Below are 22,469 nucleotides of genomic sequence, written 5' to 3'. Positions count from 1 at the left end.
TTGCCTCGAACGGAAGCCAAACAAAGTGTTCACAACTCCCCAGCGCTCCTAAACGTTGTGAAACATTGACTACAGAACGCCCACGATGCTGAATAGAAAACATGACAGATCATGACACTAATTAAGAACTCTATCATATCTGTTACATTCAATTGCCATCTCCATTTCTCTATTGCTGCAGAAATGTGAGCAAGTATTAATTGTTTGTAGCTAGACCTGTCATAAATATTGAATTTGATTGGCCTACCTTTCAATAAAATGTTCCATGTTTATCAGTACATTAGATTCACGTGATATAGAAAAGTGCTCCAGCTGCGTGTCCAGAGATTTAGTGCTGCCTTGTCTATATCAGTCTCTAATGGATATTAATACACGGTGATAATAGGATTGGCAGGGTGATGCCCTGAGGTTTAGTGATGGTGAGCCACTCCATTCACACACACTGTATCATTTCTACTGCTGGACTTGAAGGATGAGGGATCCGCAACTACCAGGTAACACTTAAAACTATTATTTTGTGAGTAGTTAGTTATATGCGAAAGAGCATATAAAGTGCATATAAATAACTTTTTGGCTATTTTGTTTATTTTAGATGCAGACGTGTTCATTACGAAAATATGGGTTAACATCTAGTCTAATTGCATGTAGTCTACTTAATTAGGCCTTTAATTTGGTCCCAACAAATTTAGATAAAATACATAACATTTTCTATCAGATCAATAAGACAAAAACAGTCATTTATTATGCCCCAAAACAATATGTGTTGCCATTTCTATAGGCATTATGAAATGGTGTATGTTACTGCAATAGTAGAATAGAATCAAACAAATTAATCCAAATGGTGGTTTTAAATTGGAATTCTCTGCAAACCTCATTGCTTTTTAGCTGGGAACTCCTGTTATTACATTAATTTCTGAATCAATGTACTGTATAAGGCAACTGCAAGCACAAAACAGACAGCTAGGCAAAAATAATGGCATGCATTTGATATTAGTGTATGTTTAAAAACATGACAGGTTACAGAGAAACTATAAGGAATTGCATTGCATCAGAATATATTATCACATAAAGTTCAGGGGCACCGATCCAGTTGTAACTGATCATTGTGTTGTGTAACAGTTCAACCAGATAGCTTCAGGTAGCACAGCGAGAGAGTACAGTACTGTACCAGTGAGCAAAATTGGTTGAACGACGTCTTTTCAACGTCTTTTAAACCTAAAATAAATATTTTCAACGTCTTGTGCTCTCCCTATACTGAGTGTTATCTATTGCGTTTTCAGTTGTATTTTCAGAACAGAACTAACATCCTAAACTGAGCTCTGTCTAATCCTGACCTGCATTGGGAGGGTTTCCAAAGGGGAGAGCAACATCTTTGATGTGTCAGCATCCATTAAATATAAACCAGATTGAGATGACAAATATATAGAGAAGAGCTAAAGCTAAATGTATAAGTATATACCCTGATCACTTTTAAAATGGTTCTGTGCTCATAAAGGGATAGTTCACCCAAATTACAAAATGACACATTGGTTTCCTTACCCTGTAAGCAGTCTATAGACAAGGTATGACAGCAATCCATGTTTTGGTTTTGTTTCCTTTTCATGTTGGCCTACCAATATCAGCATTTTTTGCGCATCATGTCCAAATAATCCGAAAGTATATGAAATTGATTGTGAAGGCGATTTGTGACAGGGAAATTAAACCAAAGCATGGATTGGTGTCATACCTTGTCCATAGACTGATTACAGGGTAAGGAAACCAATATGTAATTCAGTAATTTGGGTGAACATTTCCTTTAAGCCTGACTTGCCTAGTTATATAAAGATGGAAAAAAAGAAAGCCTGATGCACCTGTTGTCTTGGGGCGTCATGACTTGAATAGTATTTTCCAGTCTATTATTTGAAGGCTACATTGGTTCATACTGTAGGCTACATTACAGAACCATGGGATTCAGTCCCATCCTATTTTTACATTTAATTCACGTATTCACACTCTTTACAAGAGCAATGTCTAGGGATATCATGGATTTAACATTGTTAAAAAAAAGTGCTTCAATGCCCAATTATGACTTTTGATTCAGTTTATTTCTCAAAGCAGTGTAGGAATGCACAATAAAGTTATACTGTACATAAGATTTTGTATAACGCTATAATGGCCTGCCCAGGCCCAAAATTAGATTCTCTGCTCTGACCTCATTAGACCAAGGCCTCATTGGCCAATCCTACCAACTATTATAGATGTTGGTTCTGACCTCACTGTCATATATCTCCATGACCCAACCTGACCTTATCTGTGCCCACAAAATAAATAATGTAGTGATGCTGTGTGTAAGGTCAATCCCCAACACTTTTTATGCTTGGAGCTGATGATCTTCAGTTCAAGTACAAGGCCACATATCATTTAGGGGATAGTACTTGATGTGCCATATATTGTAATCAGCAGTATGCACACATGCCAATCACTGCCTTTTCTCCTCTTACTAGACAGTTTAGTTTATTAATACAACCATTTAAGAAAATAAGCACACAACAAACTTGAAAAGCCATACATGCACATGAGTAAAATCCTTGAGGATAACACAATAAAGTCTGGGACTTATTTCCATTGTTAAATGCATTGCTCTTTATGTAGTTTTCCTTTCGATTTGTAAATGGTTCATTATTGATTGATTTACTGTATCTGAGGGACTGAATGATTTGTTTCGCTGGGATAAAAAAAAACTAAACAGATCCATATATTTGACCATGGGGAGTTCTTAGAGTCAATACTGCTGTGCTATTTCCAAGTGTCGCTGTCTCCAATATGCACTAGTAAGAATAGTCAATGTCACTTAAAGCTGTTAAGATGATTATTTAGCTGGCCGGACATTCCGTTCAAGTCAACAGGAGTCTCCTGCATGGAGATTAGTGTGAGCCAATCTCATTATGGCTGTCCTGCAGACTGCACATTTACCCAGAGGTAATGGTGGAGCTCCACGTCTGCAATTAAATCACCTTTTGTAACGATGACCTAAAATAAATATTGACGGCTATTATGAATCCTTAAGGCCAGTCAGAGCATCAGCAGAGCTGTGCCCCAAGCCTCTAACAAAGAATGCCAGATAGAGAGAGTTATAATATGTGACAGTTTGAATTGATGCTCCTTTGTATCAATGCTCAATTATCCATTTTATCCTATAGGAGCTAACAGGAATAAGAAAGACAGGTAAGTCATTTGTATCAATGCATGATAGAAGGGAGCGGTAGGATATTTAAGAAGTTGTGTGATGTTATTTTATGTGAATAGAGCTAACTGGCGAGGCCATAGAACATCTACCCACAATAGTCCCAAATCGGAATCCCTGCCATTGAACACAGGGAACCTCACCCAAATTAAAATCTCACCTGTAATTCATTTTTTTCCTTTGTGCCTTTTAGGACTCAACTCCAGACTAGCATGGCTGAAACGCAAGGACAAGGAGGATAAGAAAGCCAAGCCAAGTGAGACGAGTGTAACGCCATTGGACAAAACACTGAAAGTCCTTTCAACCCGTCCTATTATACCAGAACTGACCCCAGAACAGAGGATGAGGCAGACACCATTTGAGAGGGTGCTTTATGACATGAACCATGACCAGAGGGTAGTCAACGACCTCATACTGGGCCGGAGGATCTCCTTCTACGAGCTCAGGGGGGAAATAGGGTGTGGGAACTTCTCCCACGTTAGATTGGGTATCCATGCCCTGACTAAAGGTAAGGAGGGATTTATTTGTTAGTCATCTTTTCAGTAGTTGGTTAAATTATTAATTGGTTAATTCATTAATCTAGTAAAGCCTGACTGGTACAGTAACCAGAGTGGGAGTTGAGCAATACACTGTACCTCGTCTCCAATGATATAATCATGTGTTCCATTCAGTACACCAACTGATGCCACTTTGGAAAATGTAACAAAATGGACATTACAGTTCCTACTCAATGGTTGGGACCTGGCAGTATGAAGATATAGCTCTCTAACACATTCCTACTGAGCTGACCCTGTCTCTATCCTCCCCTGCCTGCCACACAGACTCTGTCTCCGGGGGGGTATTATAACAGGGTGAATACTGATGCCAGAGGACAAGGGGTGGTCACCTGAACTAAGCACCTCCTGATCGCCTCAGATCCCCCTTCACCCCCTGTGGTGAATTCGTGCTTTATACAGCTCTGTTTCATTTCTGTAGCGGGCAGTTAGAGATCCCTGCAGGGAAATAACACAGGAGAGATGGCGAGATGGGGGGTGGGGAAAAGGAGAGGTCTTCATTTACCCTCACATTCTCCTCTCAGGCACATGTTTCACTGGACGTTATATAATTTGGTGAAGCTTCAAATTAAATTACACCAGTTGCCCTGTCTCATCACCCTTCCTTCTCTCCTATAATTTCTGTATTGGTTTCTCCCTCTCCCCCCCTTCTCTCTCTGGGTCTTTCTCTCTCTCACTCCCTCCCTCAGAGAGGGTTGCAATCAAGATTTTGGATAAGCTTCGGCTGGACAAGAAGTCTCAGTCCCTGTTTGCCACAGAGATCAGCTGTATGGAGAAGCTGTCCCACCCTAACATTGTTCGTCTCTATGAGGTGATTGAGACCACCAAGCGCCTGTACCTGGTGATGGAGTATGGTAGTGGAGGAGACCTCTACTCACGTATCACCAACCGGGGGCGTCTGTCTGACCTGGAGACCAAGCTCATCTTTGCCCAGATCATCTCTGCCATCAAACACATGGTGAGCTATAGCCAGTCAAAGCATTGAACAGTAGACGGGCACAGATGTCAATTCCACTCTGTGATTAAGGCAGCTTCCTAACTTGAGGATTGGACATAACTTTTGCATAAATCATGCATTGTCTATGGCTAGGATTTGCCAGAATGTATCCAATTATTGTAGGCTATTCTTGCTTTATTGATTCAGGGAGCACATCATAATTTTGTAGCAACATCCAACTAACGTACCCCCACCCTACCCCTTTTTGTTATAATTTCAGCATGACAACAACATTGTCCACCGAGACCTGAAAGCAGAGAACATCTTTTACACCACCAGCTACTGCATCAAGGTGGGAGACCTTGGCTTCAGTATCGTGAGTGCTCCATCTGAAGTCCTCACCACGTTCTGTGGCTCCCCACCCTACGCCGCTCCAGAGCTCTTCAAAGACAAAGGCTACGTGGGTCGTTACGTGGACATCTGGGCCTTGGGAATCCTGCTCTACTTCATGGTCACCACCACCATGCCTTTCCACGCCGACAACCTTGGTCGTTTGAAGCGCTGTATCATGCAGGGAGCCTACGCCTTCCCTGAATATGTACCCAACCCCTGCCAACTGGTCATAAAGGGCATGCTGAGGTCCGTGCCCGCTGACCGTGACCCCATCTCCCTGATAATGACCAGCACGTGGCTGAAGAGCATTGAGTACCCTCGGGCGTACGCCCCCCTGCCCCAGACACCCTTTCACCTGGCTGAAACCTCCCAGGTCCTGTGTGTGGAGGAGCAGGAGGTGAAGTCGGCCCTGTCTGATCTGGGCATCAAGGGAGTCCACCTGCAGAACAACACCTATACAGACAATCGCAGCCCCCTGACGGGGACGTACCGTATCCTCCTCCACCGTGTCCAGAAGAGGAGGTCTGTGGAGGCAGTGGGATACGCAGCCCTTTACCCTGAGGACTTTGGCAGTAAGAACGGCAGGACGACCACTGCTGTTATGGACAAGCACAACCCTACCAGTGTCTGTGTTATCCTATAGACAAGGGATTTTGCAACAGTTTTTGAACCAGGGACTGGAAAATTATGGATCTTCTCTTTGGATTAAAACAAACCATTTTGGTGGGCCACTTATAATGAAATTGAACACTTCAGAAGTGAAGTTCTCCCATAACTATGAACTATCTGAGGGACCTGTCAGCAACATCTCAGGAACCGGTGCTGCTCCATGGACCTCCATGGAGGTTGAGAAATAATGCTACAGAGTCTGGCCTCCTGTATAGCCAGGCTCCACCAGAAGAGAATCACAAGACAAACACACACCACAAACGCACACACACATACACACACTACACTCACAGATTTGTTGTCGCGTATTCATCGCAGTACAGATGATAGTTAGATAAATAGCACCATCTTGTGCTCACATTAATCATTACATTTCAGTACTCCTAAGAAATCTGACAGAAAGATACAATGGTGAAAAGATTAAGATTTCAGGGTTGTACTGTAAAGTACATTAATTATATTGCAGCTTTATTTACTAACAAGGCTACAGTAATTGACTTCAGCTTGTTGCGACATTACATCACTCAATAGGTCTATGTTTTGTACAATTGGCTTACAGTGAGAGACGAAGGATTAATAATACTATCAGCATCTTCCAAGCCTACTTAGTCCTGTGCTTCGTCAAAATATAACTAGGGTCATGCTCGTGGAAGGACATGGCTAATTTGTCTTAGCTGTGATACAGGAAAAGTGCTTTGTTCAGATAGCAATTGTAAGGGAGTCAGGCACGAAGCACTGGCCAATGCTCTGATATTTGGATTACAATACTTAGGTTTATCCTCAAAGACTTGTATGCCTTCAACATTAATGTAAATATAACAAATATAATCTTTAGGTAAATTCACAAGGTAAATTCACAAGCTCTATTTACAAGTACATTGAAAATGTGTAAAATATGGATGTTTTGTGCACAGTTCTTTATTTTGGCTATTCAGTGGCTTGGAAGTGCTGAAGATGAATATCTTTATTATGATATAATGTAATTAAAATGCATTAACACATTGCTTATGTAGATATTTTTGTACAGTCATTTTATAAATGCTTTACTGATATATTTTATGTGGATTAAGTATATCAGTAAAGTATTTATAAAATGTTAATAAATATTATTTGCCATTGGATGTACCCATTAATGCTCAAGAGAAATGTCATTTGAATATATGCCTGAGATGAGTAAAAAAAAAATATTGCATTGTGTATTGCTATACCATTTAAATAATTAAAAATAAATAAAACATACACATCAAGACAAATTCATTAAAAAGATTATAATAATCAATCACCTCTTGTGAGTTCAGGGGGCATCCCTGGTGCTAGTAACAGTGGAAAGGTCTTTAGGGAAGACTGACAAGTTTATATTGTGAGTATCCCCTAAGTGGAAATCTGAGCAGCATTTGAATATCATCTGTGTACTTGAAGCACATATTTGTTCATTTTTTACATCATGGACATCACAGAACCTCAACATCTTACAGAAAATAGATACTAGAGAGTATGTTGTTCTATTATCAGCCAAAGTCAATAAAAGTATAAAACTTCCAAAGCCTTTTTAGAGGTTTTGCAGGTTCTTATGAGGTCACTCATAACGCAACCTACGCTCTCATAAAAATCAGGACGGTTGGATTGTATAAACATTAGCAGTTTCTCTAACTGCCCTCCCATCTTACTCAACATACATTTCCCCTGAAGCTATTACCACCTCTATGATCCAAGCAGTGATAAAACCTGTCAGCACTTTACCTTTTCTCTCATTATTGTGTGCCAGGTTCTTACAGTTTGTACATGTACCTGTTCTGTTCCTCTCCATTGATTGGCAGTCTGGCAGGGCAATATATTTTGCAATAATGAGATGAACCCCAGTCATGCCTTTGTCAATAAGGATCCGCACCTTTAAAAAAAAAAATTGTTGACATTTTTGCCTAAAATCACATACCCAAATCTAACTGCCTGTAGCTCAGGACCTGAAGCAAGGATATACATATGCTTGATACCATTTGAAAGGAAATACTTTGAAGTTTGTGGAAATGTTAAATGAATGTAGGAGAATATAACACATTAGATCTGGTAAAAGATCATTCAAAGAAAAAAACATGTTTAAAAATAAAATAATTTTAACCATCATCTTTGTAATGCAAGATAAATGCCATAATGTATTATTCCAGCCCAGGCAGAATTGAGATTTTGGCCACTAGATGACAGCAGTGTATTTGCAAAGTTTTAGACTGATGCAATGAACCATTGCATTTCTTTTAAAAATGTTGTATCAAGACTGCCCAAATGTACCTAATTGCTTTATTAATACATTTTCAAGTTCATAAATGTGCACTCTCCTCAAACAATAGCATGCTATTATTTCACTGTAATAGCTACTGTAGATTGGACAGTGCAGTTAGAGTAACAAGAATTTAAGCTTTCTGCCAATATCAGATATGTCTATGTCCTGGGAAGTGTTCTTGTTACTTACAACCTCATGCTAATCACATTAGCCTATGTTAGCTCAACCGTCACGCGGGGAACACACCGATCCAGTAGAGGTTTTAAGACAAGCATTTGAGTACAAAATGATGGAGAGACAAACTATCAAATTATCTCCAAGCTAGTGCCTAAGTGGAGTCCTGACGTAATCACTTTGAATGAAAAGTTTTTTTAGGCTATTGCTAAATATGTCTGAAACATTGCTTTGACTCTTTTCCTTTTGCTAATTCTTTAAAATGATAGGATAATAATAAATCATGTTTCTGACTGGAGCATTTTGGTGATAAGGGGTAACTAATCACATCCATTATCCAGTGTGATGTTTGGAATGGTCTGTTTGTTGTGGTTCTGGGTAGCTTTATGTTTTAGCTGAGTCAATAACCTGTAGTGATGCCAAAGGTTGTTGTGTGTGTGGTTGTTACTTTAATGTATTGTCTTTCAATGAATGACACATGATTATTTCTACAGTTGAACAGTTCACTCCACTGAATATCATAATGAAGTGTTGAAAGCCTGTGCTGAAGGTTTGTGGAACTTTGTGTCTACTGTGCACACTTAATTTCACAATTACCCAATTCATTTCAGCTTTACCTCAAAAGTTCTGATTGGAATGAGAGCTCGGTGTCTGCAAAAACATGTTGAGTGGATAATAATTTGAGCAAGAATGTAATAAGAAGCTAATTCTCTCTGCTTACACATAGATCATTTTCTCAGTATTTCATTCCCCCGTGTACCTTTGAAAAAAAAAACTTCTATGTACTGAGTCACTCGTGAATATCTGCTCAAATTCAAATGTTGACCTGTTTCCTTTTGGAATTGCAACAGCATACTTTCAGATAAATCCTCCTCTCAAGTCAGACTGTTGAGAAATATGAGGTATGGGCCAAAAACAAGTTTATAGAAAGTTTATAGTCTCACAGTCCTCCTGGCAAATACAAAGGAGTCAGTGTTCTGGAACATGTCCATGTTTATATTGCATTGTATTGACAGTTGTATGCCTTGTTCACTGGAAGTTGGGTATGTGGTTTATAGTTCAGAAGCAGCCATTCAGATGTCTGAGATTGATTGAATACATTACTCTTGAACCCTGATAGAACATCTTTGAGTGTAGTTCAATGGCTGTATAGCAATAGTGTTAAATCAACATTAATAAGAGGAATAGGCCACTAGTAGCGATGAAAGAGATACTGTGTGTGTCCTTGGAAAGAAAGAGGCAAACCAATTAGACAAGGTTGGATGTATGTCTCATTGTGTAGTCTCAGAGATCTTCTCATGGGAACCTTGTCCTCTGCAGCATATTGGAGCCTCCCTGTCACACTCCACTGAGGGCAGGGACAGATAGGGCGGGGACAGAAAGGGCGGGGACAGATAGGACAGGGACAGATAGGGCAGGGACAGATAGGGCAGGGACAGATAGGACAGGGACAGATAGGGCAGGGACAGATAGGGCAGGGACAGATAGGGCAGGGACAGATAGGACAGGGACAGATAGGACAGGGACAGATAGGGCAGGGACAGATAGGGCAGGGACAGATAGGGCAGGGACAGATAGGACAGGGACAGATAGGACAGGGACAGATAGGGCGGGGACAGAAAGGGCGGGGACAGAAAGGGCGGGGACAGATAGGACAGGGACAGATAGGACAGGGACAGATAGGGCAGGGACAGATAGGGCAGGGACAGATAGGACAGGGACAGATAGGGCGGGGACAGAAAGGGCGGGGACAGATAGGGCAGGGACAGATAGGGCAGGGACAGATAGGACAGGGACAGACAGATAGGACAGGGACAGATAGGGAAGCTCCGATATGATACATAGAGATTTCTCCTGGGGCATCACACTTGCCTTAAAATGGTGACTGTAGCAAGAATGAACATGTATAAACTGCGATTGATTCTCTGCCCATCATACTGTATCACATTTCAGGTAGATATGTGGCATTACAAGTGATAAGCTTCAGAGAGCTGAAGTTCTGTGTCTGTAAATGCTGAAGGCAATGAGAGGAGTGAAAGCTTTTTTTCAAATGAAACGTGTGCAGTATAAAGAGTTCATGTATAGATGGAGTGTAATGAGCTGGCCTTGGAATCATACAATTAAAAAGGATGAATATGTTGACAACTGTGGGGAAGATGGTTATTATGGACATCATGAAAATATATATTTCTATTAATATATATTCTTAATTAGCTTGATGTATTCCCTATTGACATATCCATTGATATTTCTGAGATGTATCAACATTTTGTACTTTATTACATTTTTATTACAAATGGGAACTTATACAAATAATGTTTTGACATAGTAGTGATTGAAATCAAAATAGAAATTGTAGCTTTATATAAAAGTTTAGTGGTCGGGGGCCCTACAGTCAGCATGTAGTCTGCGTATAGGCAGAGGCAGCACAGCACACACACAATAATGCTAAGCTGCCAAGTGGCTCATTACTAGCAGGCACCATTCATGGTTAGTCATCTAATGCTAACAGTGAATACAGTAATACAGTATAGTTGTCTTGCTATGCTACTGGATTGCCACCTTAACAATGGAACCTCAGGTATTCTCCCAAAAGCATGTGATATAAACTCATTAAGCCAAACTATAATATAATGAGTAATATAATGATGAAGCTCACATTCTACTTACAGGATGATATGTCATATATTTGCCCACACAGTTCACTTGACATATGGAAATTGGCATACACTGGTTAAAAGAGTCTCCAACGAAGCAGCAGCTCAACTACATCCCCCTCATTCTCTTTTCTCAGGAAGCTATTGATACAAAAAGGCCATAATTAGATACTGTAAACTTGTCAAACGCAGAAGCATTTCTAAAAGAATTAGTTAAGAGTGAGAGTTGTACCTAGTTGCTTTGCTGCTTATCGACAACAGTCATCAGATTCTGTACCCACTTCTGGCTGGGATTGGCACAAACAGTCTTCCGTTTCTTCAGCATGAACCTACAGATATGAGACATGTGGTGGGATAAAAAGTGTTTGTTTTCCGTTAGACACTCAGACTCAGTATTGTTTTTTAGATTCACATTCTACGAGGAGAAAAAAAGGAAATCAAAATATGTAGAAAAATACCACATTTCTCTGTCAAAAAGCCTTCTTGGCATCCATTGCAGGCAACTAGAGGATTTGTTCTACCTTACCAGTGTCCCAATGATAGACTGACTGTGAAGCTTTGTTGTTGTTTGGGGAGTGAGGACTTAGGGACAGAAGGTGAGGAGGTGTTCTAACACACTCACACAACAGCCTTGATGTTGCAGTCACCATCTGTTTCCTGTATCCTGTAGCTCATCACGTTCCTCTTGGTGTTCTTTTTCAGGCCAGCAACGTGCTTCAGACAGCAGTTCCCATAAGAGCCTGACAACAATCAGGGGGAAAGGAAATGGTTGCTATTATACGCCTTTTGTGCTTACATTTCAATTTAATAAATTATAATGTACTAACATCACAGGAGGTTGGTGGCACTTTAATTGGGGAGGACAGGCTCGTGGTAGTGGCTGGTGCGGAATGAGTGGAATGGTATCAAATACATCAAACACATGGTTTGATGCCATTACATTTACTCCATTCCAGCTATTACAATGAGTTGTCCTCTCCTCAGGCGCCTCCACTGACTGACATTTCAGTTACACATAGTTTGAAATGTGCAGTTGAAGTTGCGAAATATTACAGTGTGATAATTTTCTAATAATATTTTTTAGAGTAAATGTATTGCAGATGTGTGCAAGAGAAGACATCACCAGGACTATTCATATTCACAATGTATAATAATGCAAACATGAGAACTGCCTGTAAGTGCAGCATAAGCCATGTATATAACTATTGAAACGGTTGTGAAATCTAGTGCCAGGTGTTTCGAAACAATGTTTTGAAAGGAACGGATCACAGAGACAAACATCAGTCTGTGTAAAATTTTCTGGTAAAAAAAATATTTGGAGCCGACAGATCTTTCTCTTCTTGACATAGTATGGACCAGTTGAAGCTTGTAAAAAAACAACAACATTATATTGAAATAACTGTCTTTGTGCAGAATAATGCTCTCCATTACGAGAGGTTAATACTCAATCTGCAACAAGTTATTAGTGTACAGAATGTGGAGTGGCTATAAGTACAGTTGATTTTTCAACAATACCTTCATTACAAGAACAAATCAGGACTATTACATCAATTACAGGGGACATAAGCTTCATAATAATTAGTCTATAGAATGTACAATACAGTAGATTTAATGGTGCCTACCTTGAGCCATGCTGAGGTACATGCATGCCAGGAGCAGGAGAAAGAACAGAGCCTGGAACTTCATGGTGTCACTGCTTCTATGGTCCACTGTAAGAACAGGACAGGATGTAAAGCCTGAGAAACGTTCTCTTTTTAATACCACCACACTGTCAGCGGGATGTTTTCCTGACTGGGCCACCCCATTTACAATACTGGTATGTTTGTTTTCCAGACCCCAATCCTGACCTCTTGATTTCCAACACTTGAATGCGTGGAGCTGTTTTGTGGAGCTATGGTGGGTTTGGCAGAAGCTCTGACTATGTTCTAATAAAAGTTAGCATGCATTCATCAGATGAACCATAACCTCTGTCTCTTAACATAGCTGCATCAACTTGTTTATTTTACCACTTAGAAATACAAAAGTACAGAATGCTTACAGCATAGGCTAAAAGTTAGTAAAATATGAATTAAGAATCAGACAAGCAAACAAACAAGCAATAGGTCAGCATATAAACACACAAGTCTACCAACAAAGCAGAACATGTCACAAATAACCTTCTCAAAACACAAAATCTCCTTGCAGAAATGACCTGTCTTCTCTGTCTTGTTGAGTTCCCTACTGCTTTATACAGTAGCTGCCATTTGATACCTTCTTCACCCCTCCACCAACCCTGTTATCTTAATCAGCCACACCTCCTCTCGCATGACAACTAGTAAGTATAGTATGTTTTACAATTGCTGGGAAGAGGTAGAATTTGAACAATTTGAGCATCACAATCAAATGCCACTGCAATGCTTTCTTTGGCTTAAGTCCAGTGAAAAGATGAGTGACAAACTGTTGAAGACCCTCACAAACTTCTAAAGATGCACCATTGAGAGCATGCTGTTGGGCTGTATCACCGCCTGGTACGGTAATTGAACCATCCGCAACTGTAGGGCTCTCCAGAGGGTGGTGCGGTCTGTACCAGGGGTACACTGTCTGCCCTCCAGGACATCTACAGCACCCAGTGTCACAGGAAGGCCAATAAGATCATCAAGGACTTCAGCCACCCGAGCCACAGCCTGTTCACCCCACTACCATCTAGATGGTGACGACAGTACAGATGCATCAAAGTTGGGACCAAAAGACTGATACACAGCTTCTATCTCCAGGCCAACAGAATGTTTAATAGTCACCACTAGCCGGCCTCTGTCTAGTATCCTGCCCTGAACCTTAGTCAGTATTACTAGCCAGCATCCTTGTGGAATGCTTTCGACACCTTGTAGATTCCATGCCCCGACAAATTGAATCTGTTTTGAGGGCAAAAGACCAGTAAATATTAGGAAGGCGTTCCTAATGTTTGTACACTCAGTGTATATATTTACATTCCGGATTCTGACATTGCTCGTTCTGATATTTCTTGATGTCTGTCTTTTTATTTTTGGGATTTGTGTGTATTGTTTTGTATTGTTAGGTATTACTGCACTGTTGGAGCTAGAAACATAAGCATATAGCTGCATCTTGGGGCAGCAGGGTAGCCTAGTGGTTAGAGCGTTAGATTAGTAACCGGAAGGTTGCAAGTTCAAATCCCCGAGCTGACAAGGTACAAATCTGTCATTCTGCCCCTGAACAGGCCGTTAACCCACTGTTCCTAAGCTATCATTGAAAATAAGAATTTGTTCTTAACTGACCTGCTTAGTAAAATAAAAATTCTGTGATAATATCTGTACTCAACCATCATTTTTATTTATTATGTTCTTCAGGAGGGCTTCCATTTCCCTGAGGCCCCTCATTGCTATTGGAGAAGGATCTAAGGTCCAAGGAGCCAGGCCAGCAATCAGTGCACAGGAACATAGTTTATTTTAGTCATTTATTAACTGTAAAAATCAACTACATCCTTAGAATTAAGAAAATGTGGACCACACGCAGAGTCCTTAATATCTTTTGTATAACAGCAATGAAAACACCGTCTGGAAACCCACTGTCTGGAAACCCACTGTCTGGAAACCCACTGTCTGCAAACCCACTGTCTGGAAACCCACTGTCTGCAAACCCACTGTCTGGAAACCCACTGTCTGGAAACCCACTGTCTGGAAACCCACTGTCTGCAAACCCACTGTCTGGAAACCCACTGTCTGGAAACCCACTGTCTGCAAACCCACTGTCTGGAAACCCACTGTCTGGAAACCCACTGTCTGCAAACCCACTGTCTGGAAACCCACTGTCTGCAAACCCACTGTCTGGAAACCCACTGTCTGCAAACCCACTGTCTGGAAACCCACTGTCTGCAAACCCACTGTCTGGAAACCCACTGTCTGCAAACCCACTGTCTGGAAACCCACTGTCTGCAAACCCACTGTCTGGAAACCCACTGTCTGCAATTGATTGAATATCAGCCTGTGAGTTTATGTAAGATTCAATACCTGGTTTTGACACAAGCAATTATGTTAAAAGTAGCATCCATTATTGTTGAAGCTATAAGAGGACGGGCTAATTTTAATTGCTGGAATAGAATAAATGGAATGGAATCAAACATGTGGTTTCCATATGTTTTATGTGTTTGATACCATTCCATTAATTATATTCCAGCCAATACAATGAGCCCACCAGCCTCCTCTGATTTAACAATACACAAGGACTGAGACAAGAAAATAATATTTAGGATGTCTTGGGTGGCAGTTTTTTTGTTGTGTTGGTCATTGCTTAGGAAGATTAATTTGCTAGGTACTTGCAAAGACTTGCATAATGTTCTGAAATGTAAATGTCACATCAGTCTGAATTTAAATGATTGCACCCTTTTAGTTTTGAGACCATTTTACTTGTAAAAAGAAAACTCTTGCTATACTAGCCACTATGTGACATATCAGATTTGTATAGCATCCCCAAAGTCAATTGGGCAGTTGGGAAAATACTTGTACCTCCCATTTTGCTATTGAGACCAGATGGTATCAGTCAACATAATACTGAGTGTAAATATCTTCAAATCAACTTGAAAATGTGACTTACTTTGATACTTGTAAGATCTAATTCTCCCAGGCGTTTTATCTACGTATCCTCAACTATTTGATTCTATGATCCATTTGCATCCATTGAAAAGTTAACACTTTACATATTTTGAAAGTAGTGACAGATATCAAACAAACAATCATCAGACTGGGAAGGAAATATGTTGTCATCCAATAATGTTGTTGGCATCCTTTGGCCAAAACATGATGCCCTAATGGCCCTTGAAACTTTAAGAGTTATGCAATATACAAGTATGTAAAATGTGAGAAAAGAGATGCCCATAAATAATTAACTTCCATTTGACATATTACTCAACAATGTCTTATGAAGAACGTTTCCAAAAGCATGGAACATGGTGTATTATTATTTTACCCCATCTCAAACTGGCAGTAACTGGAGGAGTATGAGTTTATGTTTATTATGAAACCAAATGTTATGTAAAGAACTGCCAAATAAATTATGTTGAAAATGTTGAGATAAAACGTAACGTGATCTTGTTACGCTTTTACAATAAAATATTAAATCGTCTTGACAAAACTAAAGGGGTCACAATCAAGAAAAAAAAGCCTTACAGTCACGATTGATAGAATTCCCTGTAATATGTACTGTACTTTAGAAGAATAAATTCTGTTTCTTCTTTCACTGCAGGATAAGATATATTTAGAAAATTAAGCCGGTATAGGCTACTTTTCACTTACGTGGTTGTGACCATAGAAATAAGAATGACCTTGTGTTTATTCTAAACATTTTAAACATGACAACTGTACACAAAAATAAATGTATTTGTTATATGTCCATTGCTTGGATAAAAAGCACATCATCATCCTGTGAAGGCTGATGAGGACTAGCCTGACAGACACGACTCGTAGCAGGATGACTTCGAGTTAGGTCGAGGAGGACAGGCCTAGGTTAGAATAATATCCTTATAGCATAGCCTAGTATTAGCCCAACCAGCCGAAAGATGGCGCTATTGCTCCTTTTACGTCGTTTCTCGTTTTACGTCAGACTTTATTAACGTATTCAGCTGGTAATTTACTAGTGTCCCGAGTGGACCGTCTCGTAAATAAAACATCATCCATTCAAGCTGCAAAGGCGTCAGTTTCCTCCCTAACTCGATCTAATGGCTCGTCGGTGGGAAAAAACGGGGGAAATATGTTTACTACTGTCTTAATGAAACAAAAAAATGCACTATTATCAAGCACACTTGGCTCTTGTAATGATGTTTTCGTCATTTGACCATGCATTTTGCTGACCGTGCGTCTTGGTTGGGTATTTATTTAAATGTTGTCGTTATAAAAAATAATATTATACCGGGTTTCATGACCAATGCTTTCTGTTTTATAGTTATAACAAATGCACTCCACGAATACAATTTATTCAACACTTATATATGTTTTATTTTACACATATAACCAAATAAGAGGTCCCTTGACCAAAACGTGCCCACCCTATGGAAATCAAATGCCCGTGCAAACGGTTTCATTCTGGGCGCCTGCTCTGAAGCAAATCAGCAGTCTGTTCGCAAGCTAATTTGACCTGTGTTGATTTACAGTTTGCTGGTCCAATCAGAGGCCCTGATCTGCATTTGAACGCGGCACGTGTATAACTACAATCAGTTAGCAAGTCGGACGTTTCCTAGTTTCGACTAGTACATCAACGGTGCCACAAAATGAGTGACAAAACCTGGCCAGATAGAGTAGAGTCACGAGTCAATGTGCTAGTTGGAACTAGGAATCTCTTAAATGTCTGATTTACTAACTGGTTGTAGTTATAGGCTACAAACGCAGTGTTCAACAATTCAGAAAGTTGCACATTTTCTAGTCCTAGTTCCAAATAATAATGTGAACTCGGCACAAGTCAAAAAGTCACTATATCACAACCGGCCGTGATTGGGAATCCCATAGGGCGGAGCACAATTGGCTCAGCGTCGGCCAGATTTGGTCGGTGTAGGCCATCATTGTAAAGAAGAATGTGTTCTTGTTAACTGACTTGCCTAGTTAAATAAAGGTTCATAAAAAAAAGAAACATCCCACAACATTGAAAGTCTTGAACGCGCCCAAGACAGCACGTCATACAAGTCAGATGAGCCAAGTCATATGACCGATGCCAGTTAACGGAAGCAGAGGAAAACAAAGCACCACTCAGCTGCGGTAGTGTATAACGTTATTCTGTTGATTTCATGATTAGTTAGTTGAACTAACTATTGTTAAGACGCAGCAATGTAGCAAGCTGATTTAGCGTAAATTAATATGGCACATTGCTGTTGTAAGTCTGACTTTATATGGCAGCATATGTTACCTAGCTAATGCAGATCATTTGGTCAGCAGTGCTTCTCATCTGTTCCTCTTTTGCACGTTTAGAGTTCAGCAAGGCCCGTGCCCTGAAGATGGCAGATAATAACTTTCTTTCAGTCTTGGTCATAACACTCTGTACGGTCAGTACATGTGGTGAGTTTGCCCTTGTTCAACCAACAAGCTCTGATTTTAATAGGTGGTAATCTTGCCGCGTTCAAAAAACTGGGAAATCGGGAAAAATCGGTCATCCAACTCGGGAACTCATGCTGCGTTCGCATGTTGATCAGAACTAGGAAATGTAGTTAAACGTTGCAGGTGTATAACTACAACCAGTTAACAAGTTGGACATTTCCGAGTTTCCTAGTTCCTAGTCGATTTGTAATTCTGATTTGTATGACTGTTCAAATAGATTTTTCCCAGTCGGAGCTAGTTTTTTTCCGAGTTCCTAGTTGTTTTGAACACGGCATGAGGATTCTTTCTACAGCTCCAACCTGGAGATCAATGACGTAATGATTTGACCTTGTATTTTTCAAAGTTCCCAGTTTTCTTGAAGGCACCATCTGAACCAGTATCTTGGCTTGAGAAGAAGAAAAATAGGTCAAAATCTCCTCTGGCGCCCAGGATCTTGCAATTCAAAATGACATTAACCGGCTCTGCAAACATTATAGTCAAATTGTAATTCTCATGATTGCCGAATAGCTTACAACAGTTGTTAACTTTACCGTGAAATTCTTACTTGCGAGCCCTTCAACAACAATGCAGGGTTAAAAAGTAAGAAAAGATGAGCAAATAACAAAAGGGAAATGGTAATAAAATAACCGTAACAAGGCTATAAAAAGAGTACCGGTACTGAGTCAATATGCAGGGGTACGAGGTAATATGTACATGTATGTAGGTGTAAAAGTCACTAGGCAATCAGGAAAAGGTCTAAAAAACATCAATGATCTTTCGGGATACTGTGCTGCTGGATCAGCCAGCCTGTGAGTGGCAGTAATGAGTGAATTTATTGGAGGTGCTGAAGGTGTATTTAGTGCATGCACACTTGGTCGAAAACCATTTTTATTTATACCTTTTTTGGATGTGCATACTGTGTGTACCGTGTGTAACGGCAGTAATGGCTATAGTTGTTCTGCGAAACTCAATATTTTGGTGAGTACCATTATGACGTTTGCAAAACCTGTTAATGGGACTTTTGCCGCATTCAAAACAACTGGGAACTTGGAATTCTACAACCTCAAGACAACTTGGAAGTGGGAAAAATCGTTTTGAACAGTCATTCAACTCGGAATTCCAAGTCGGGAACTCTGGCCTTTTTCTAGAGCGCCAACCTGAAGATCACTGATGTCATGATTTGACCGTTTTTTTAACAAATTCCCAGTTGTCTTGAAAGCACCATCAATATTGAAGGACCCTGGTCGTCAGAGGAGATCTAGTCATATTCATCGTCTCCTCAAGCCCAAGTACTGTTTTAGGAATAATCAATTTTGCTAAACAGCCCTATCTGAAAACTGCAATATCATATTCCTTCAACAGATGGGAGTGTATCCCTGTTTGCTCCAGCCACTGTAAATCTGGAGGTCAAAGGTTCAGCCAATATCACCATAATACCTAGGTAACCTTTCTTATATCTGGGCATCTATTGCCAGTTTGTATCAGTATTCTATGCATGTCTATTTGTTGTGATGTGTTATAATGTTATAATGCAGTGTTTTTATTTATTTTTGCAGCTCTCCTCTTAATGTGTCCGCACTTATTTCTTTTAACTTCACTGACTCCTCTGCAAATGTTACCTCGATACTTCAACTGCCTCAGCAGGTATGCTTTTCATACCACTCAAATTCACTGAAAAGTATGACCAAAACACCATGTAATTGATTATTAATGCAATCTGAGATCTGAATCTATCATATTTCAATTAACTACAGTAGCCAGTGTGTAAAACATCAATACTCTGTTGTAGGCATAACTGTTTTATATATTATTTATATGTGCTGTATTTCTGATTTCCAGGTACAATTGCCTGCAAATGCCATATTAGGCACATTTGAGGTTCGTGCAGAGCATGTGGGTCAGGTGACTGCCTATTTATACAGTAACAACAATGACATTGCAAGGTGAGTTGTTCTCAGTTTCTGTCTTTTAGTGAATTTCAACTCTATGAGAATTTCCCACGTTACATTTCAGACAGATTTTAAGCCAACACAATGTACTAAGAGTCTCTTTATGTTTTCCAGCTTTAAGACCAGAATCCGTTTCTTGGTCATTAGAAGCAACATCATCGATATCCTTAACCAATTAATTGGTTGGATTTACTTCCTTGCATGGTCTATCTCATTCTACCCTCAAGTATATGAGAACTGGAGAAGAAAGAGGTAGTGTCTCAAACTGTCATATATTTTTTAAACAATTTAATCTCAGCCTTAAATTATTTAGAGTTAAAGGGCATCTGGATTTGATTTCTGACTTTGTCTATTTGACAGTGTGGTGGGGTTGAACTTTGATTTCCTGGCACTCAACTTGACAGGCTTCATTGCGTACAGTGTCTTCAATGTAGGCCTCTTCTGGGTTCCGTACATGAAGGTAAGAGCTCTGCATGCCCTCACTAACAGTGTAACAAATTAGGACAAATTATCCTAATTTGAGATCTACACGCACAACTCGGATTTCTGTGTCATTCATGCATTGACACCAATAGGGATTTGTTCAAATATTTTGGTCTTCTATGGACCTATTGACTTGGTTTTTACTCCATATAGTTGTTATATTTTAAATATTTTTTTTAGGAAGAGTTTTTGAAGAAAAATCCAAACGGTGTGAACCCAGTGGATGCCAATGATGTGTTTTTTAGTCTCCATGCAGTTGTGCTGACAGTTGTGTATATCTGTCAGTGTGCCATCTACGAGGTGAGTAACAGAAGACTAGTAAAATAACTTCCTAGATGTCCCTCTTTGGTTATAGGCCGGAGACAGATGTTGGCTGGACAAATAATGATCAGCTTATGTTTTGATTGTTGTCAGAAAGATACTGTATGTCTGATCCTTTGAAAGGAAAGCATTGTTGTCAAGGCCTCAAATGAACATTGAAAGGTAAACACTTGTTGAAAGTAATGACTGTGTTCCTGTGTGTCTGTGGTAAAGAGAGGAGGGCAGAAGTTGTCCAAGATCGCTATTGGCCTTCTGGTGATTGGATGGACATTTGCCCTTGTCACCCTCTTTGTTGCTGTGGCCAATAAGATCACCTGGCTGGAATATCTCTATTATTTCTCCTACATTAAGTTAGGTGTCACCCTCGTCAAATACATCCCACAGGTATGGATTTCACAATATTTGACTGCATATTGAATGGTTTTACCTTATACACAATTATAATTTGTTACAGTAGATATTGTTGCTTTTCATGATCACCACTACATTGTCTATCATCAATACACTGTCTGTGTGTGTCCTCAGGCCTACATGAACTACCAAAGACAAAGCACGGAAGGGTGGAGCATTGGCAATGTGTTGCTGGACTTCACAGGAGGCAGCTTCAGTCTCATTCAGATGATTCTTCAGTCGTATAACAACAGTAAGGCTGCTCACGCCTACCATAGATCACCAATGTGCAGACACTTCAGTAAAACATAATTAGTCAAAGTGAAAACCACAGTCAAAGGACAGTCCCAACAATTGAAAATGTGTCTTCAATTGCAGTCATTCATTGTTTCTATAGCTTCCATGGGTTTTTCTTAACTTTATTATTATTTTTTACAATTATTCCTTTACATTAACATAAGGGACAGTGGCACAATTATGTAGAAGAATTTCCTGTTCATGCCCACCCACGCACAAGCCCGCCCACCAATTCACCATCTCTTTCCCTGTGGTTGGGAGAAGAGCAGACAAATCATAAGAAAAAAAGTAATCAACATAAAGAACAACAACAACAAAACCATAAAGAAAGGGAAAAATAAAATGGCTTAAATAATGGTATTAAACATGTTATAATAGTACATTGAAATAGTGCTACATTTTGATGTTGTTTTTCAGATTAGTTCCATCAGTCACACATTCTGCCTTACTACATCACATGCTGAATGATTGAATGGTTTATGTCAGGGTTTCATAGAATGTTTCTATTGTTTCCTAGATGAATGGAAGCTCATCTTTGGCGACCCCACAAAGGCTGGACTTGGTTTGTTATCCATATTCTTTGATGTGGTGTTCATCATTCAGCATTACTGTCTATACCGGCATAAAACACATTACGAGCCTATGGGTGACCAGAAATAGGCTAATAACCTCTCACTCTCTACCTCTGCCAGTGAAACTGGGGCCAAATGACTTCCTATAGGGATTTATTCTATGCAGTGTTCACAGCCATTGAATGAAAAGCTATTTCAACACAGGGCCTTTGCTTAAAAAGTACTTTTTTTCTCCAAATGATTGTTTAGGATAATAGGGATTTCTTTTTGTTCGATAATTTGTGAATAAATTATTAGTTATGGTTTGATACCACTAAGGGAGGGACTCTGTAATCTTTTTAAAAACTGACTGTATAGCCCTATCACTTTTACATCTGTCAAAGCAATAGTTAATTTTATACAATACAATTGTTTATTTTGAAATGTGTTCTTTAATTTAAAGGTAATTTCTATTTTGAAATGTAACTAGAATATCATGCTTTATTGTCAATTAGTAAAATGTTTTCCACGAATTAAGATTAGT

The 22,469-nt window shown here is 39.7% G+C and overlaps 3 protein-coding genes across 5 annotated transcripts; 2 read left to right on the top strand and 1 right to left on the bottom strand.

Annotated features, from left to right (window-relative positions):
* Positions 1-168: 168 nt before the first annotated feature.
* Positions 169-10,127, top strand: LOC118375113 (serine/threonine-protein kinase NIM1). Its single transcript, XM_035761607.2, has 4 exons — positions 169-494; positions 3,417-3,731; positions 4,467-4,735; positions 4,995-10,127. The coding sequence occupies exons 1-4, from the start codon at positions 473-475 to the stop codon at positions 5,748-5,750; spliced, it is 1,362 nt and encodes a 453-aa protein (XP_035617500.1). The 5' UTR covers positions 169-472; the 3' UTR covers positions 5,751-10,127.
* A 357-nt stretch (positions 10,128-10,484) lies between these two features.
* On the bottom strand, positions 10,485-13,172 carry LOC118375121 (C-C motif chemokine 25-like). 2 transcript variants are annotated; one of them, XM_035761623.2, is made up of 5 exons: positions 13,039-13,172; positions 12,505-12,591; positions 11,505-11,622; positions 11,115-11,211; positions 10,485-11,023 (listed from the first exon to the last, which is right to left on the bottom strand). In XM_035761623.2, exons 2-4 carry the CDS (start codon positions 12,566-12,568, stop codon positions 11,115-11,117), a joined length of 279 nt encoding a protein of 92 aa, XP_035617516.1. In that variant the 5' UTR covers positions 12,569-12,591; positions 13,039-13,172; the 3' UTR covers positions 10,485-11,023. The 2 variants fall into 2 exon arrangements, with proteins under 2 accessions (XP_035617516.1, XP_035617515.1); XM_035761622.2 differs by having other exon boundaries at positions 13,011-13,138.
* Positions 13,173-17,167: 3,995 nt separating this feature from the next.
* Positions 17,168-22,462, top strand: LOC118375120 (cystinosin-like). Of its 2 annotated transcripts, none has more exons than XM_035761620.2 (11): positions 17,168-17,619; positions 17,830-17,916; positions 19,297-19,375; positions 19,491-19,578; positions 19,774-19,877; positions 19,998-20,135; positions 20,244-20,343; positions 20,547-20,666; positions 20,901-21,071; positions 21,213-21,330; positions 21,892-22,462. In XM_035761620.2, the coding sequence occupies exons 2-11, from the start codon at positions 17,856-17,858 to the stop codon at positions 22,032-22,034; spliced, it is 1,122 nt and encodes a 373-aa protein (XP_035617513.1). In that variant the 5' UTR covers positions 17,168-17,619; positions 17,830-17,855; the 3' UTR covers positions 22,035-22,462. The 2 variants fall into 2 exon arrangements, with proteins under 2 accessions (XP_035617513.1, XP_035617514.1); XM_035761621.1 differs by lacking the exon at positions 17,168-17,619 and adding an exon at positions 17,638-17,734.
* Positions 22,463-22,469: the final 7 nt, after the last annotated feature.

Source organism: Oncorhynchus keta, chromosome 22 (genome assembly GCF_023373465.1).
Source record: "Oncorhynchus keta strain PuntledgeMale-10-30-2019 chromosome 22, Oket_V2, whole genome shotgun sequence".
Lineage (NCBI taxonomy): Eukaryota > Metazoa > Chordata > Actinopteri > Salmoniformes > Salmonidae > Oncorhynchus > Oncorhynchus keta.
Note: the sequence above shows the minus strand (reverse complement) of the source record. Positions and strands in the feature narration are given on the sequence as shown.

What these genes read in the sequence shown, in the direction of transcription:
- LOC118375113 (XM_035761607.2), top strand. Translation starts at nt 473, where the DNA reads ATGAGGGATCCGCAACTACCAG. An exon ending in TATCCATGCCCTGACTAAAG is followed by an intron (nt 3,732 to 4,466) that starts GTAAGGAGGGAT and finishes TCCCTCCCTCAG; the next exon opens with AGAGGGTTGCAATCAAGATT. An exon ending in TCTCTGCCATCAAACACATG is followed by an intron (nt 4,736 to 4,994) that starts GTGAGCTATAGC and finishes TTATAATTTCAG; the next exon opens with CATGACAACAACATTGTCCA.
- LOC118375121 (XM_035761622.2), bottom strand. An exon ending in GTACCTCAGCATGGCTCAAG is followed by an intron (nt 11,623 to 12,504) that starts GTAGGCACCATT and finishes GATTGTTGTCAG; the next exon opens with GCTCTTATGGGAACTGCTGT. An exon ending in TGCAACATCAAGGCTGTTGT is followed by an intron (nt 11,212 to 11,504) that starts GTGAGTGTGTTA and finishes TCATATCTGTAG; the next exon opens with GTTCATGCTGAAGAAACGGA.
- LOC118375120 (XM_035761620.2), top strand. Translation starts at nt 17,856, where the DNA reads ATGGCAGATAATAACTTTCTTTCAGTCTTGGTCATAACACTCTGTACG. An exon ending in TCTGGGTTCCGTACATGAAG is followed by an intron (nt 20,344 to 20,546) that starts GTAAGAGCTCTG and finishes TATTTTTTTTAG; the next exon opens with GAAGAGTTTTTGAAGAAAAA. An exon ending in GTCAGTGTGCCATCTACGAG is followed by an intron (nt 20,667 to 20,900) that starts GTGAGTAACAGA and finishes TCTGTGGTAAAG; the next exon opens with AGAGGAGGGCAGAAGTTGTC.